The 15447-nt window shown below is 56.2% G+C and overlaps 1 protein-coding gene across 1 annotated transcript; it reads right to left on the minus strand.

The window, feature by feature from the left end:
• Positions 1-431: 431 nt before the first annotated feature.
• SIGLEC15 (sialic acid binding Ig like lectin 15) lies at positions 432-12632 on the minus strand. Its single transcript, XM_028098142.2, has 6 exons — positions 12581-12632; positions 5559-5618; positions 4803-5186; positions 3357-3737; positions 2228-2258; positions 432-513 (listed from the first exon to the last, which is right to left on the minus strand). The coding sequence occupies exons 1-6, from the start codon at positions 12630-12632 to the stop codon at positions 432-434; spliced, it is 990 nt and encodes a 329-aa protein (XP_027953943.1).
• Between the last annotated feature and the right edge of the window lie 2815 nt (positions 12633-15447).

The following is a 15447-nucleotide window of genomic DNA, read 5'->3' on the forward strand; positions in this document are numbered from 1 at the left end:
CTGAACTGAGACCCAGAGAGGTGAAAAAAGTGCCCTGGTCCCCACAGCGAGTCCGAGCCTGGGAGACCCTCTGACCAGTGTCCTGCCTGTTCTACTATGACATTCTATGTAGGAAAGGACGAGAGTTTGTCCGTGAGTTTCATGCTGGAGCTTTGCACGCATGTGCACGTACACACACACAGACACACACACACACACACACACTCAAAATGCTGGTCCCACTGACATAAATATCCTGGGCCTCTGGGACAGACATCCTGGTAGGAGACCACTGAGCCTCTGTGAGCGGGGTCTTGACACCCTTTGTGTGAGGTCGCCCAGCCAGGGGCTGCCCACGTGGCTGGGAGCCACGAAGGGCCGTCCCAGCCAAGCCTGGCCTTGGCCTCTGCTCTTCATGGGGTACAAGTGGATGCCAGTGGCCAAGGGGCTCCTCATGGTATACATGTGGCCGCTGGTGGGTCCCGAGGGCTCATCTGGCTCAAATTCTCATAGTTGGACTCCTGAACCTGGGGCCTGTGGACAGGAGAAAGTGCATTGACCACCCAATACACAAGTGGGGGCGCCGCCAATTGCCCACACCATGCCCCAGCCACGGGCAGGAAGGAGAGTGGAAACGGGAGCCCAGCCTAGACCCACCAGAGCGTGGGGACTAACTAAGGTTGGAGAAAGGACAGCGGACCACAGCGTCTGCGGAGCAGGGAGGAGGCTACCATGGAGGACGGCCTCCCAGACCCCAGAGGCACTATGTTCTGGAAGGGATCTCGTCGGTGGCATCAACAACCGTCTTGTGCCTGGTGCCCCCCACACTGATCTCCCCAGGCGTGGCCCCCTGAGCTCTAGCTGCTCTCCTGACTTCTCCCGCGGGCATCTCAGACCTATGTGTGAGCGCTTGCACCCCCTCCTCCCTGTCTTCATCTCAGTCAGTGGCACCCAGGGTTACAGCGCCGAAGCTGGGCACGCTGGCTGCCTCCCTCGCTCGTGCTGCCCACCTGGCCCCCTGGTCAGCCCTGCCTTCTGTCTGCCCCGCCTCTCCACCTCCACCCAGCCGCAGCCTTGGCCAGCAGCCTCCTCGGAAGGCTCCTGGCCCCCAGTCTTGTTTGGGTGGGGCCCCCCCGGGTGCTTCCCATCGCCACTCAGTGACTGCCCATTGGCCCCTTCCCGGGTCTCCCCTGAGCCTGTGACCTGCCCAGGGGCCGCCTCCCTCCCTGGGGCTCTGCTGCGTGGCCCTGTCCATTTCCTTCACAGCTTGTACTTCAGAATCGAAGATGATCTTGTTCACGTGTTTATTAAATTCTCCACATTAAAATGTGAGTTTTCTGAAGTTGGGGAATTTTGCTGTAGCGTTAGCGCCCAACACGGTGTCCGGTACATAGCAGGTACTCAATATATATCTGACCCCTCAGCTTTCTGATTTAGGTGACTCGGTGTGCTAGTAAATTAGCAAAGCAGAGGGACATTGCACGGGTTTCCAAAAACGGGGATGGCTGAACAGGCAGCTAGAAAGAGGGGCCTGGGCTGGTAATATGGCTTTTCCAGCCCTCAGGGCACAGGCAGAGACCAAGTTATGGGAACGCCTGGGCTTGTCCAATAGGCCCTGAAAGACTGTGTTCGGCCTCCCCACTCCCCAGCATCCCAGGCACCCTGCCCAGGGTCAGTGAATTGTATTCTTTCTTCCACGCAGACCTTCACTTGAACAGACACTGAGAGAGAAGGAGAGCCTGGACTGCAGGGTCGGCACGTCCTAGCTTAAACCCTCTGAACTTCTAATGGCATTTTGTTTGAGAAGCCTTCAGCTCTGGGGGAGAATGAACGCCCCGAGCTGGCTTTTGTTTGAGTCTGCCTATTCTAGAATGCTGGGGAGCCCGAGAGGAAACACAGCCTCTAGGAATCACGTCTAGGTGCGGACATAAGACAGAAAAATGACCCTTTGGCACCAGGATACCAGGCAGGTCTGGGAGAGATGCCAGTGTGAGGCCCAGACTGTGAATGCTGAAGGAGGGGTGGGTGAGGAGAGCAGGTCAGCGTGGCCTGGTCTGGCCAAGAAGGACTTGGGAGACCGAAGAGCAGGGCTTTGGAAGGCTGTAGGGAAGGTCGAAACGCTGGTCGAGGCCCAGACCCCAGCCCTGCCCCTTTGCCTGGTCTTTCTCCTTATGCTACAAGCCCCGGGAACTCTGTGCCTTGGCCAGTTGGGGACTTAGACTGGGGTGGGTGAAGGCAGGGTACTCACCGCGGTGGGGTGTCCTGGGCAACTGGGTGCTCTGTATGAGGGACAGAGAGAGAGAGAGAGGCATGAGTCTCCATGGTAGCCTCAGGTGACAGGCCCTGCTGTCCACCCCACCCCACTGTGGAAAGTGGTCTGAAGGGACATGCGACAAACACTAGCTAGCCGGGCATGAAGTGGCCTTAGAGATGACCAGGAGTTAACGATGAGAAGCACAGAGGGAGCAGACGCCCGGCAGAAAACCCCGCCTTTCTCAGGACCATGGCGCCTAGAACGTTTGGTGGGTCTGAAGAACCGGCAAGGAAAGACAGCAATAGCCAGGGCAACCGTGACAAATTCTGGATTTCATCCCAAGACGATGTGAGGCGGGAGCTACTGACCTGGATGGTCCGAGAGGCTCTGGGAAGCCCCTGTCTGGCACAAGCCAATTTCCCATCCAGCTCAGCGAGAGCAATGAGGGGCGAACGGCAGGTCCGGAGGACACCCTGCTAGCCCACATTTCCGCACCTGTCGCTCCCTCTGCTGGGAATACCATCAGCTCCTTGCTTCAGTTCCTGATCTAGCTGTCCCCTTACTTGTAAAGCCTTCCCTCCTGGCCTGTCCGGACGTCCCACTAGGGTGAGGCACGCTACACTCTGGGCCTCTCTGGTACCCGGGCTCCGGGACAGCCCTTCTCCCTGCAGACTGCAATTATTTGCTTACTCCTCAGCACCCCATTCGATGGCAGGTCTTACTCATCTCTGTCTTCCGGGCACCTACACAGCACACAGTAGGTCCTCAAGATGCTTACTGTAACACAACGGAATGGGGCTGTTTGGAAGGCCTATGTGTGGTCAGAATCCTCGGGGAGGAGTCATTTATGGGGTGTGGGCGAAGGGTGGGAGTTACATTTTTGGGGTCTCTGTCTCTAGGCTCCAGGCAAGTTCCTTCACTTCTCTGTCCTCAGCTTCCTTAAAATGGGCTCCTGCTCGTTCCCCCCTCCTGGGCTCTACGCAGGGAGAGGAAAGCGAGATGAGGCACAGGTGCGGAAAGCGTGCAGGGGCTGAGTCATGCCAGGCGGTCGGCCAGTCGGTCTTTCCTGGGAGAGAGCCCCCGCCCGGCCCCTCGCCCCCACCCTGGCCCGGGGTGCACCCACCTAGGCGCCGGCGGGCGGCGGCGCGGGCGGCCAGAAGGCCGAGCAGCAGTAACGCCTTGAGGCCGAGCGCGCCGAGCGGGAGGGCGAGCGCCGGGGCCCCGGAGGCGCCGTGGAATCGGAACAAGTAGACGCTGGCCTCCGCGCGGCCCAGACTGTTGGAGGCCGTGCACGTGTAGCGGCCGTCGTGGGCCAGCGCGGGCAGCTCGGCGGTCACCTGGTGGCCGTGACCCTCACCCGGGGCCGGCACGGCGGCCGAGCCGTTGCCCAGGGCCGGGCCGGACCAGTCGAGGGCGGGCGGCGGCTCCCCCTCGGCCGTGCAGAGCGCGCGGAAGGCGTGCGCCGGCCCGGGCAGCACCGAGAGGTTGACGATCCTCGGGGCGGCTGCGGGCGGCGGCCAGGGCGTCGGGGGAGAAAGAGAACTGTGGTCAGAGCAGTGGCGGGCAAGGGCAAGGGGGGGAACCCCTCCCAGTTCGTTCTTTTTAGTCACCAAGAGATTTGGGGGCGGGGGGCGCGGAGAGGAGGGAGTAGGCGCTCTAGCGTCACGGTGCCTGGGACCCCATAGAGATGTGGCCTTGGGCAAGCTATTCTGAAGCTCCGTGCCTCAGTTTCTTCATGCGTAAAATGGGGATCATTTACCTTATGGGGTCGTTGAGAAGATCTGGCAAGTTAATACATGTGGGGTGCTTGGATTCGGGCCTGGCCCATAGCAAATGCTCACTCAACGGTCATTACCGTTGCTGGAGCTCAGGGCTGGGGACGGTCTGCCGGTATGATTTCAAGGGCACTTCCCACTCGCAGACAGCCTCACCAAGGTCTAGAGTTGAATGCGTGGGTCTGCGGCAGGGCGGCGCGCGGGCCCCGGGTTAGAAACTGACATGCACTCGGAGAGGCGGCCCAGCCAGCCCAAGGGCATATGGGAAGATCTTGGCAGAACCAGACTGGAACCCTTGAACGGGATCCCCACAGCAGGCAGGGCTAGGATTTTTAAAAGCTCCCCAGCTAATTCCAGTGCGCAGCCAGGGTTGAGAACCTCTGCTCTAGGGACCGGGGACCCTGGTTCCCACTTCTTTAGGGTCTAGCAAAGTACTGCGCACTTGGCGGGCTCCCGGGGCACCTCCCCAGGGGGCTGCGGGGGCCCTTCAGTGCACAGAGCGCACATTCCTTCGCAGCCTTGCCATTACTGTTCAACTCGTGTCCCTCCCCCCTAGACTGAGAGCCCCTGGGGCCATTCACCAACTCCCCCCCACCTCGCCCCCACGAGCTTCATTCCGATGCCCACTCCCGGGCACCGCTCAGCCCTTCTCGGGGCCAGCATTATGCATTTTTAACAAGTTCCCGGGCGGCCCGCGTCCATCGCCAGGTGTGCGGCCCCTGCCCTAGAGAAAGGCGCCGTGTATCGCCCCCCTGGGGACGCGGCGGGCCGGGGGGTAAGGGCGCCGCGCTCACCGGTCACGCGGAGCCGGACGCCGTGGCGGCTCTCGTAGCGGTCGTGGACGTCGCCGGCGAACTCGACGCGGCAGAAGTAGCGGCCGTCGTCGGCCAGGGCGAGGCGCTCGACGCGCAGCGACAGGTCGTTGCGGCGCGGGTTGCCCAGCAGCCGGAAGCGGCCGTGCAGGCTCAGCGCCGTCTGGCAGAGCTCGCTGCCCCGCGCCGCCGCGCACCGGAACACCTGCGGGCCCGCGTAGGCCTCGCCCGCGCGCCAGATGGCCGTGAGCGGCCCGTCGTAGTGGCGGTGTGGGTGCGTGAAGGTGCAGGGCAGCACGGCCGCCTCGCCCGCCGCTGCGCTCACCTCGGCCGGCACCTGCATGGACCAGCGCTGCGCCGGCGCACCTACGGGCGGCCGGGAGCGTCAGCGGACGCTGGGGTGGGGGGACCCCTCGCCGGGGAGCCTGGAACCCGGAGGACTCAGGGAGCGCCCCGCGGAGGGGGGCGCTGGAAACCCCAGGATTTCAGGAAGCGTCTCCCTCGTGGGGGCCCAGAAACCCACTCCGTGACTTGAGAGGCATCTCTCGGGATCTTGACTCCCATGACTCTCGAGGTGCCTGGACCCTCCCTGCCTCGTTCGGGGAGATCCCACCTCACCTACAGGCCCACTGACCCCATACTCTTTCCCACCACCTGCCCTGCTGCAGAAAAGCCTCGGGATCCGTGGTTACCATACAGCCCCAAGCCCCCCACGACGGTGAAAATAAAAACACTTACTGTGCACCTCTGTGTTGACCAAGTTCCCAGTAGTATCTCTTTTGGTTCTTGCAGATGAACCTAGATGGAAGCACAGTTATCCGTGGGTTACATGTAATAAACGGAGGCACAGAGAAGTTGTGTAATTAAGTAAGTCACACAGCTAGAGGGAGGCACAGGCAGCATTCAGACTCAGGACTGCCTGACTCCACAGCCAACAGTCTAGTGCACTAAAGGCATGGAAGCTTGGGGCTCATCCAAGGAGACCAACACTCCCATTTACAGAGAGGAAATAGGCCTCAGCAAGGGGTGGTAGGTTTTGAACTTAATGTGTGGAGCTGGTAGACGAGGTTCCTTTAGAATCCAGGTCAACCCAAAGGGGCGTCCCAAAAGCCAGATAAGGAGCTGAGAGACCACGACCAGTAGAGCTTCGTGCTGTCTTCTTGCTCTGGGCCTAGTTGCCTCACCTGCTGTGCTGTGAGCCTCTGAAGTATGGTTGAGCTCACGTCTGGGAGCTGTGCTGGGCCTCCAGCTCCAAGATGGCGGCAGAGCCCCTGCCCCTGTTGTTGCATGCGGGCCCTGCTTTGGGGAGGGGGCGAGCAGGTGGGCGGTTGGGTGTTGGAGCTGGGCCTGGGAGGATCAGGCCAGGGGTGGTGTCTCCCTGAGGAGGGAGGACAGGCTGGTAGGCCCGACCGGCTAGAACCCTGAATGCAGTTCACAAAAGGGATCTTTAGGGGGAATAATATAGTTGCTCTTGTACTTCCCAAGAGCTTTGTAATTTATACAGTTCTTTTATATACATCATGTCACATGACCCTCAAGACACCCTCGGGGAGTGAGGCAGGGGGGATATTGTTATAGATCAGAAAACGGAGGCTCAGAGTCACACAGGCAGAAGATGGGAGAAACCCAGCTTTTCTGACTCCACGTCCAGTGCTCTTTACTCTTTGGGGGTAGCTGCTGCCTTGGGTAGGAATCCCCTGAGCCCACAGCCGGTGACCACCCATCCTCCAAGAAGCCTATCCCATCTACTCTGCTTCCTCACTGCTTGCTTCATGCTTTCCTTGCAGCCTAGTGGCCTCCTGCGGTGTGCTGCAGGTGTGTGCAGCAGGGGTGTGCAGCAGGGGTGTGCTGCGGGTGTGTGCTGTAGGGGTGTGCAGCAGGTGTGTGCAGCAGGGGTGTGCTGCAGGGGTGTGCAGTAGGGGTGTGCAGCAGGGGTGTGCTGCAGGGGTGTGCAGTAGGGGTGTGCAGCAGGGGTGTGCTGCAGGAATGTGCTGCAGGTGTGTGCTGCAGGGGTGTGCGGTTGTGTGCAGCAGGGGTGTGCTGCAGGGGTGTGCTGCAGGGGTGTGTTGCAGGGGTGTGCAGCAGGTGTGTGCTGCAGGGATGTGCAGTTGTGTGCAGCAGGTGTGTGCTGCAGGTGTGTGCTGCAGGGGTGTGCTGCAGGAATGTGCTGCAGAGGTGTGCTGCAGGAGTGTACTGCAGGAATGTGCTGCAGGGGTGTGCTGCAGGAATGTGCTGTAGGGGTGTGCTGCAGGAATGTGCTGCAGGGGTGTGTTGCAGGGGTGTGCTGCACCAGCAGCGTGGGGTACGAATTGGGTTGTGTGAGCTCTGCCTCGTATAAAACCACACTTTGGGCTTATGCTGAGCTTGCCATCAAGTAAAAACTACACGTTCTTTTTTCACGCAATGTGCTTATGAGCCAAATCTTGTTTCTTTTGGACAAGTGGAATTATACTTTTGAACCCAAGTGAGCACATGGCATTTATCTCTAGTTACGAGCTTGTTTGTTCAGTTGTCAATAAAGGGCCCGGTTTCAAATTTGAGAAACCTTTCTGAAGGTTTTGCTGGTTTACTCAGTACTCCCAGGTGCAGAAATTGTTTCCCCACTCCTGAGGCTCAGCCTCTGCCTCGGTTTCTCTACACTTCCCACCCTCTGTAACCTCAGCCTCCTCTGACCTTCTGCATCTTGTAGGCGTCACGGAACCAGGTACTGATTACTCCGGGCAGTTTTTGCTATTGTGCACTCATCGACTGGCGAACATTTATCAGACACATTCCCACTCTAAGCCAGGCACTTGGATACAAGCCAGGGTTACAAAGATCAATAGGATACCTTATCAGCCTGCTGGAGCTCACCACTCAGGAAGGGAGATAGATCTGTGAACACATAATTACACCGCAGCCTGCCAGGTCCTCTAATGAGGGACACCAACATTGTTTCTTTTGTCTGAACAAGATTCCTGGCCCATTTCACTCACCAACTCCCTCCCAGTCACCCCCAGGCCTCTGCTGAGTTGTCCTACAGAGGGAAGCCTTCCCTAAACCCCAAGCCTGGGTCTGGCATCCTTACCCTGTGCCCCAGGGCCTGCAGATGTTCTTCCTCCATATGGGCATGGCCTATTCAACTGTGTGTCTTGTCCAGGCACCCAGAAGCTCAGGAGGGCAGGGACCAGGGATATGTGGTCGTATTTGTGTTGTTAGTGCCTCGCGAGGGACTTGCCATGTGGTAATTGATGAAGAATTGCTGTAACAGGGCAGAAGGGAGGGTGACCAGGCTGGCAGGGGAGGGTGGTGTGGGCTGGGGGAAGAGGTGTGCAAATATTAGGCAGGGAATCCTTGGAGGGCCCGGGAGAGAGGATGTGTTGTTTCGGCGGAGCCTCAACAAAGGATTGGGATTTGCTAAGCCTTGCTGTAGACTGCAGGTGTTCTAAGGAAAGGCAGCAGCTGGGCAAAACCACAGAGGCAAGGACGTCAGTGAAGGGGTTGCAGGGCATGCCCAGATCATGGGCCCAGAGTACGCAGTGCTTTGGGTGCTCACTGGGAGACGGTCGTCATGTCATTTCATGTGCACGACAGCCCCAAGAGGGACCGGCAATAGCCCCTTTTGAAGAAGGGAGGGCCGAGGCTCAGAGAGGCCACACGACTGTTCCAAGGTCATCTGACGGACCAGAAGCAGGGCTGAGGCTTCCCCGCTCCATGGTTCCTGTTCCTACTTTGTCCCCTGGGCTGTGTTGCCCCTGGACGACAGCCTAGTTTGGAAACATCCCCGCCCCCCCCCCCCGCCCCTCCCTCGCCCTGGAGGCTTGAGAGGGCACACAGGGGCCCTTTCAGCCAGTGTTAAGATCTTGGCTCCTGTTAGGGGGAGATTTGTGTTTCCTGTTTACCTGCGGGATGGTGTTTCAAGAGGCGAGCACCTGGACTCCCTCTTACACGGAGACTTTGGACGCATCCACCCAGGGACTCGAGGTGAGGGTGGGAAGTCCCAGCAGGGATTGCCTGGGGAGCAGACGCATGTGCTTTGGCAGGAACCCAAGGTCCCAGCATCTTGTGACATGTGCCGTTTCCTCCTGCACCTCTTGCATGTCTTTAGCACAAGGGAAGGAATCATCCTGAACTGAAACCCTGGCCCCTTGTTGTAGTCTCTGATCTCCCTGCCTCGGGACTCTTAAACTCTGGGTCAACAGGAGACCCAGACTCTTCTTGCTGTCCAAAACACCAGCCCTCAATGCTGGGCCACAAGGCCTACTGGCACGCCTCCCAGCTTTGGCACAGCTGGACCTGGGGGATAATCTCCCCTGTGGTCATTCTTTCCCTGCCTTTTATGAGCACCCGGTCTGAGCCTGGCACTGTTCTAGGCTCCTTCACTTCCTGGGGGCTCTTTGGGCAGGTTACTTAATGTCCCAGGTCTCGAGCTCCTCTGCTGCCAAATGAGGCACCTAATACCTTCCTCATGGGCTTGAGCGTTGAATGAAGTCACACGGGTAGCTTGCCCTGCACATGCCCGATGCATGTTAGACCCTGCTCTCACCAGCCTGGCAAAGGGAGTGTGACTGTGAGGGAGCAGGGTGGGGGCGCTGACCAGTGGCGGGGAAGTGCTCTGGGCATACATCTCGAGGTGATGCAGCAGGGGTGAAGATGTGGTACCCTGACATTGCACCTTTTCTAGCTCACTTTGGCATCTTAGGTCATGTGGGCAGTCACAGCTGACCGTGGTCTGGGGCCAGTGTTGGCCACAGGGCGCTCTCTCCACAGCGCCCATTTAGCTCATCTCTGTCCGTGCTCCCCCCAGCCTTCTCAGGGCCCTGCTCCCCAACAGTCCTCCACCCCAGCTAGGACTTCTCAGCCCAAGCTACCAGCCACAGTAGCCGCCGGGAGCAGAAGCAGCATCCTGGCTCACGAAACTCTCCCATTTCCTTCTGGACCCGTGACCAGCCCATCTCCTCCCCAGCCTTTCCCTGCACCCCCACCAGCTAGGGCGACTGCTGTGATTCGTCTTGCCTTTTGGTTTGTCTGTCAGCCGTGGTTCCGAGCTAGTAAATTCCTCTGAGCACCAAGCTGTGCTCCGGGCTCACCACCACTGCACGTAGGTGGTGTAAAACGTGGGGTTTGCCCTCGGGAGACTCCAGAAGTTCAGTCCAGGCTGTGACACCCCAGAAAAGCCCCCTGACTTCCATAGGCCTCCTTAAAATAGGGACAAGCGTCCTTGCTTTGTAGAGCTGTGGTGAGGAGTGAACGAGCTGCTTGTCCAGGCCTGACACAGAAGTCTTTGAGGATGACTGTGATCCCTCCACCTGCTTATCAGGTTTGTGGACCAACTGCAATCTTGTCCAAGGTCACCCAAGCGGTCAGAGCTCCCAGACCATTTTTCTTCCCGCCTGCACGTTCCCTGGCATCTCCAGCTTTCTAGAAGCAGATTTGTGGGGAGCCCAGAGGGGAAAGACAAGGGAGAGTGTGCGTGAGCCCCTGGGAGATTCAGGGCTGCCCCAGGGCACCGGGTGCTGGGCGTAGGTGGCGTCAGTATGAAGGAGAAGGGCACAGGAGGTAGAAGGGGGTTTCCTGGACGAATTCCTCCCACTTTGCTTTTGCCAAGGGCCTGCCCTGGCCCTCTGCTCAGAGATGCGGTTGGGGATGAGACTGGACTGCGGGCACCCTGCTCAGGAAGCCCCGGGGCTCCTGCATTGCAGCCAAACCCAGCCTGGTCCTCCTGTCCAGGCCCGCTGCCTCATGGAGGGGCTCATAGGCGAACGTCTCCGGAGGGGTTTCAGAAAGCGGGGTCCCCTCACCCTAGTTCACAGGCCTCTTGGCTGTAGCCGTGAAGCAGTTGCCAGTATGAGAAAAAAGGGTCTTCCTCCCCAAGATGCCTCAGCCTCCCTGGGGAAATCTCGTCTCGACCCACAGCTGGAGCGCTTGTGTGGTTTGGGTTTTGTTCTTGGACACGTGACTGCTCAGGCTTCCCCTAAGTCTTTTTGTCTCTGACTGATTCATAGCAGCTGACCCTCGACAGGAGAAAAAGAAACCCAAACCACCTCCCACCCCAACCTCGCCTTTCTCGAGGTTATGTGACTTCAGCAAGATTTCCCTGCCATTTATGGCACAATCACTGAGCACCAGTGATGCTGGTGCTGGCGGGCTTTTATCCAAGATCTAATTATCCTTCACGACACCCCACGAGGAGCCAGGGTCCCCACTTTACCGACATTCCGAGAAGTTAGGCAACCTGCCCAGGGCCACACAGCTAGTAAATAGAAGAGCCAGGATTCAAAGGTGTGTGTGACGTCAACACTCACGTCTGAGCCGCTCTCTTATCAGCCCCGGGTCTGGGTGGGGTCACCTCCTCCAGCCCCCGCCCGCTTTGCCCCCACCACTGGGCTGCGTGGTGGGACAAGGGGCAGCATGTGGTGGGGGCCAGTGGGGGCCCAGTCGAGAGCCGCACATCCACCCACACCACTCACTGGGCCCCTCTGCACCTCATCCGTGACAAGGGAATAGAGTAGTTCCTTTTTCAGACGGCTTCGAGGCTTATATCAGGTTCTAATTAAAGGGCCCAGCCCTTGTAAGAGCTATCTGTAGGTGGTTGCTAGAATTATCCAAACCAGACCTGAACTGGACGCTGCCTCTGTTGAATGTTCAAGAGGAAAGAAGAGGAGCTAAGGGTGGGAGTTGATAGTCCAGTCATCGAGACAGGACCCCAGACAAGGGCTGTTGACTAACTCAGAACACCATGATGTCAGTGATGTCACCGTGCGGCACGTGATGGCCCATGGCCCTGCCTGTGGAGGCACCAATTCCGAGTCCAGGGGCAGAGTCTCGGGAGGGACCAGGGCTCAGAGGATTGCCTTTGTCAGTTTTCCCCATTGCCTTCAACTACCTCGTGCATCAGACTGACCCAAGAGAGGGTGCCTGGGTGGTGCGGTCAGTTAGGTGTCCCACTTTTGGTTTTGGCTCAGATCTGATCTCAGGGTCATGAGATTGAGTGCCCTCAGCACAGAGGCTGCTTGAGTTTCTCTGTCCCCACCCCCCCTAAAATAAATAAATAAATCTTAAAAAAAAAAAAATGACCTGAGGAGATGGTTGAACATGCTGACTCCTGAGCCCTGCCGCTTGATAGAACCAAAGGATCTGCCTTTAGATGAATGCCCCTCTCCCCACCAAAATTCTCATGCAGATGGTCCGTAACCAAAACACCGTTCCCAGCAACACCAAGTCACTGAGCTGAGTGACCGATGATATTGTTACTTAAGCTGCTGCAAAGGGTTCCCATTCACCCCTCGGGAGTCCCGCTGGGTGCTCAGGGTGCCCTCTCTTACTTGCCCCATTCCCCATGGGAAATCAGCCCCACTCTTACCCCAAACAACCGCGAGCCTCCTCCCCTCCCTTCTGGGCTGTGCCCATCAAGACATAAAGCACTCGGATGACGGCAACACCTGAAGTCCCTCAGAGCCTGGACTGTCCTCCCCGGAGCTTGCCCATTATCTTCCTTGGATCCTCACAGCAGCGGGTGAGCAGGTGGCCTTTCTACAGGTGGGGCGACGGAGGCGCAGAGAAGTCAGAGGATTGCCCAAAGTCCCCGGAAACCCAAGGCAAAACCCGGGTTTGAACTTGTGACTTCTGTCACCGCGGCTTCCCTCTTTCCTCCTCCACAGGCCTGGAGGCTCTGGGTGAACCCGGTTGCCCCTGGTGCCGGGCGAGAAGACTGTACCTGAGGTCGTGTGAGCATCTATTCTGTTCTGAGCATGGGCCAGAGAGGATAGTGGGAGACTCACCCATCGGGAGGAGGCCCACTAGGCAGGCCAGGAGTCCAACGGACCATTCCATGTTGTGAGCGAGCAGAGACCCCAGGCCGGCCCCACGCTTGGCTAGGCCACCAGGGAGAGGCCTCTCCGGCGAGGCTGTGGGCGAAGGCAGGTGAGGGGATGGGCGGTGTGCCCGGGTCTGCGCCCTGACCGGGCTCCGGGCACGGGAAGAACTGGCGAGAAGCAGTCAGGCGGCCTGGGCATGATTCAGTGAGGCCCGTGGGGTTTAGTCATGTGGAAAACAAACCAGGGAACCGCTGGGGTGATTTTCCGGGACCAGAAACAGAGAAGTACACGAGGAAGATGAGGGACCTTTTCCCATGGCCACTGGCCCCTTTGGAAAACCTGCTGTTCTTAGGCTGCCTGCCTTCCCTCCCCCCTCCTTCTTTCTTCCTTCCCTCTTTTCCCTCCCGCATTTTTAGTGTGCCAATATAGGTTTTCGTTTTTTTGGTCTTCTTTTAGAGGGAGAGAGTGTGCACCAGAGGGGGGTGGGCAGAGGCAGGGCTCAGAGCCGGGCTCCATCTCACGACCCTGAGATCATGACCTGAGCCAAAATCAAGAGTCTGAGGCTTAACCGACTGAGCCACCCAGGCGCCCCCAGCGTGGGTTTTCATTTTGATGAAGCCCTCTGACTTGTGGCATACAGATTTTGAAGTGGTTATTCATGGAAGGATAATTATCCCCAAAACGTAGTCATCATTGACAATGGTTACATTACTAAGTGGAATAAAAGGGAAATAGTAAAATTAGTAAGCAAATCAATTCAGACAAACATGTCAACCTGCTCAGAACATCAAAATGCCAGATAAAAATATCCTACTACAGGGGCAGAAACTTCGTAGCTGTTGCAAGGAGTCATCGGAAAGTTGGACAGAAAAGTGGTGAGGAAGGGGGGCTGGCAAAGATGAGCCAATCCGTAGCTAGAGGGAAATACTTTAGGGATAAAGGCTAATCTGTTAGAGAGAAAGACAGAGACAGAGAGAGAGCTTGGCTCTCAAATACAATAGATCAAAAAAAATAGAAGGTGATTTCTCCCCCATATGTCAGTCCCAAGGTGAGCTGTTTATGTTGGCAGGTGGATTTCTTCTCCTGGTCATTCTGGGATCCAGGTTCCCCCATACCGTTACACCCTCACCCCCTTCCCCTGGGGCATTGTTAATGCCTTTTAAGGCCAAAGGTGGGAATCAGGCTTGATCAAGGGGAAAGACAGAAACTTTAAGTCAGTTGGCTTGTGTTTTTGGCTATCCATGATCCCAAAGTTGTATACGTCACATCCACTACCATCCCCTTGGCCCAAACTTAGTCATAGAACCACACCCACTGCAAGGGAGCCCTGGAAGTGAGGTCACTAGCAAGGCGGTCTTATGGCCAGGTTACAATTTATGACCATGGACGAAGGGAACAGGTGTTGCTGGGTGGTTACCTGTCTCTGCCACAAATGCTCGCTAGAACTCTAGAAAACTAACCTTTGGGAAAGAATCGACTCCATAAACTCTAAGATGTCATTGAAGGATGCACCCTTATTTAATATAGCACTAAGAGAGAGAGAGGAGAAAAAAAACAAAAACCTTTCTACCTTTTTATAATTGTAAGATGCCATTAACTGTAACATGTATCCAGAATTCAGAAACGTGAAAATGTGAAAAAATGGGCATCTTAGAATGAACGAGATATAATTCCTTTTTAGCTTTTTGGTAATATATTCTCAATAAGAAAAGACTTTTCAGAGGGGCCAGCGTGTCCTCCCGATGCAAGAAGGATCCATAGGGAAGAGATGCCAGTCCATGGTTAGGCCAGGGTTTTGCAGATACTCTTTATCAGGTTAAGGAGGCTTTTCCTTCTACTCCTGGCTTGCTGAGAGTTGTTAGCATGAGTTAGTGTTGGATCTTCTCAAAAACATTTTTTGCTTTTATTGAGATAATTATGAGATTTTTCCTCTTTAGTGAATTACATTGATTGATCTTTCCTAATTGAACCTGCCTTGTATTCCTGAGGTAAACCACACTCGATTGTGATGTAGTATCCCTTTTACATATTTCTGGGTTCAATTTGCTAACATTCTGTTGAGGATTGTTTATGTCCGTGAGGGATATTGATCTGCGGTTTTTGTTTCTGGCAATGTCTGTGTCTGGTTTTGGCATTGGAGTAACGCTGGCCTCATAAAATGAGTCGGGAAATGGGTGCTCCTCTTCTGTTTTCTGAAAGAGATTATGAATTGGTATGACATCTTGATGAACTATTTGGTAGGATTCCCCACTCAAACCAAATCATCTGTGCCTACAGTTTTCTGTTGGTTGGAAGGTTTAAAACTATGAATTTAATCTTTTTGACAGAGTACTATTCAGATTATCTATTTCTTCTAGAGTAAGTTTTGGTAGGTCATGTATTTCAAGGAAATGGTCCATTTCATCCAAGTTGTTGAATTTATGGGCACAAAATTGTTCATAATATTCCCTTACTGTCTTTTTAATGTCTCTGAGGTCTGTAGTAACATCACCTCTTTCACTCCTGAATTAACAGTACTTTAAATAGCTCAGATTCAACAAATTTTGAACCTGTATCTCATCCGCGGTACTGTGCTGGACACGCTCCGATGTATGGAAGAACAGCTTCCAGTAGTGGTTTCCAGTGTAACTGAGTGTGCTGTGATTGATGACTCGGCTCTCAGCCCCAAGCCTCTGTTTCTATACCCTGCTGCAGGTGCTGAGGCTGACACTCTGCAAACCACATTTCTCAGACACGCTTACTGGCTGGCGGAAGGCACTAGAGAGAGACTGGGAGCTGGGACCTGGGCTTCCAGTTCCTGTTAGCATGGCTCCAGCACCTGGTGAGAGTTC

Source organism: Eumetopias jubatus, unplaced genomic scaffold (assembly GCF_037043125.1).
Source record: "Eumetopias jubatus isolate StellerSeaLion01/CBP00866 unplaced genomic scaffold, mEumJub1_p1.0 scaffold_16, whole genome shotgun sequence".
Classification (NCBI taxonomy): domain Eukaryota; kingdom Metazoa; phylum Chordata; class Mammalia; order Carnivora; family Otariidae; genus Eumetopias; species Eumetopias jubatus.

What these genes read in the sequence shown, in the direction of transcription:
- SIGLEC15 (XM_028098142.2), bottom strand. Translation starts at nt 12,632, where the DNA reads ATGGAATGGTCCGTTGGACTCCTGGCCTGCCTAGTGGGCCTCCTCCCG. An exon ending in AGTGGGCCTCCTCCCGATGG is followed by an intron (nt 5,619 to 12,580) that starts GTGAGTCTCCCA and finishes GCTTCCATCTAG; the next exon opens with GTTCATCTGCAAGAACCAAA. An exon ending in GGTCAACACAGAGGTGCACA is followed by an intron (nt 5,187 to 5,558) that starts GTAAGTGTTTTT and finishes GGCCGCCCGTAG; the next exon opens with GTGCGCCGGCGCAGCGCTGG.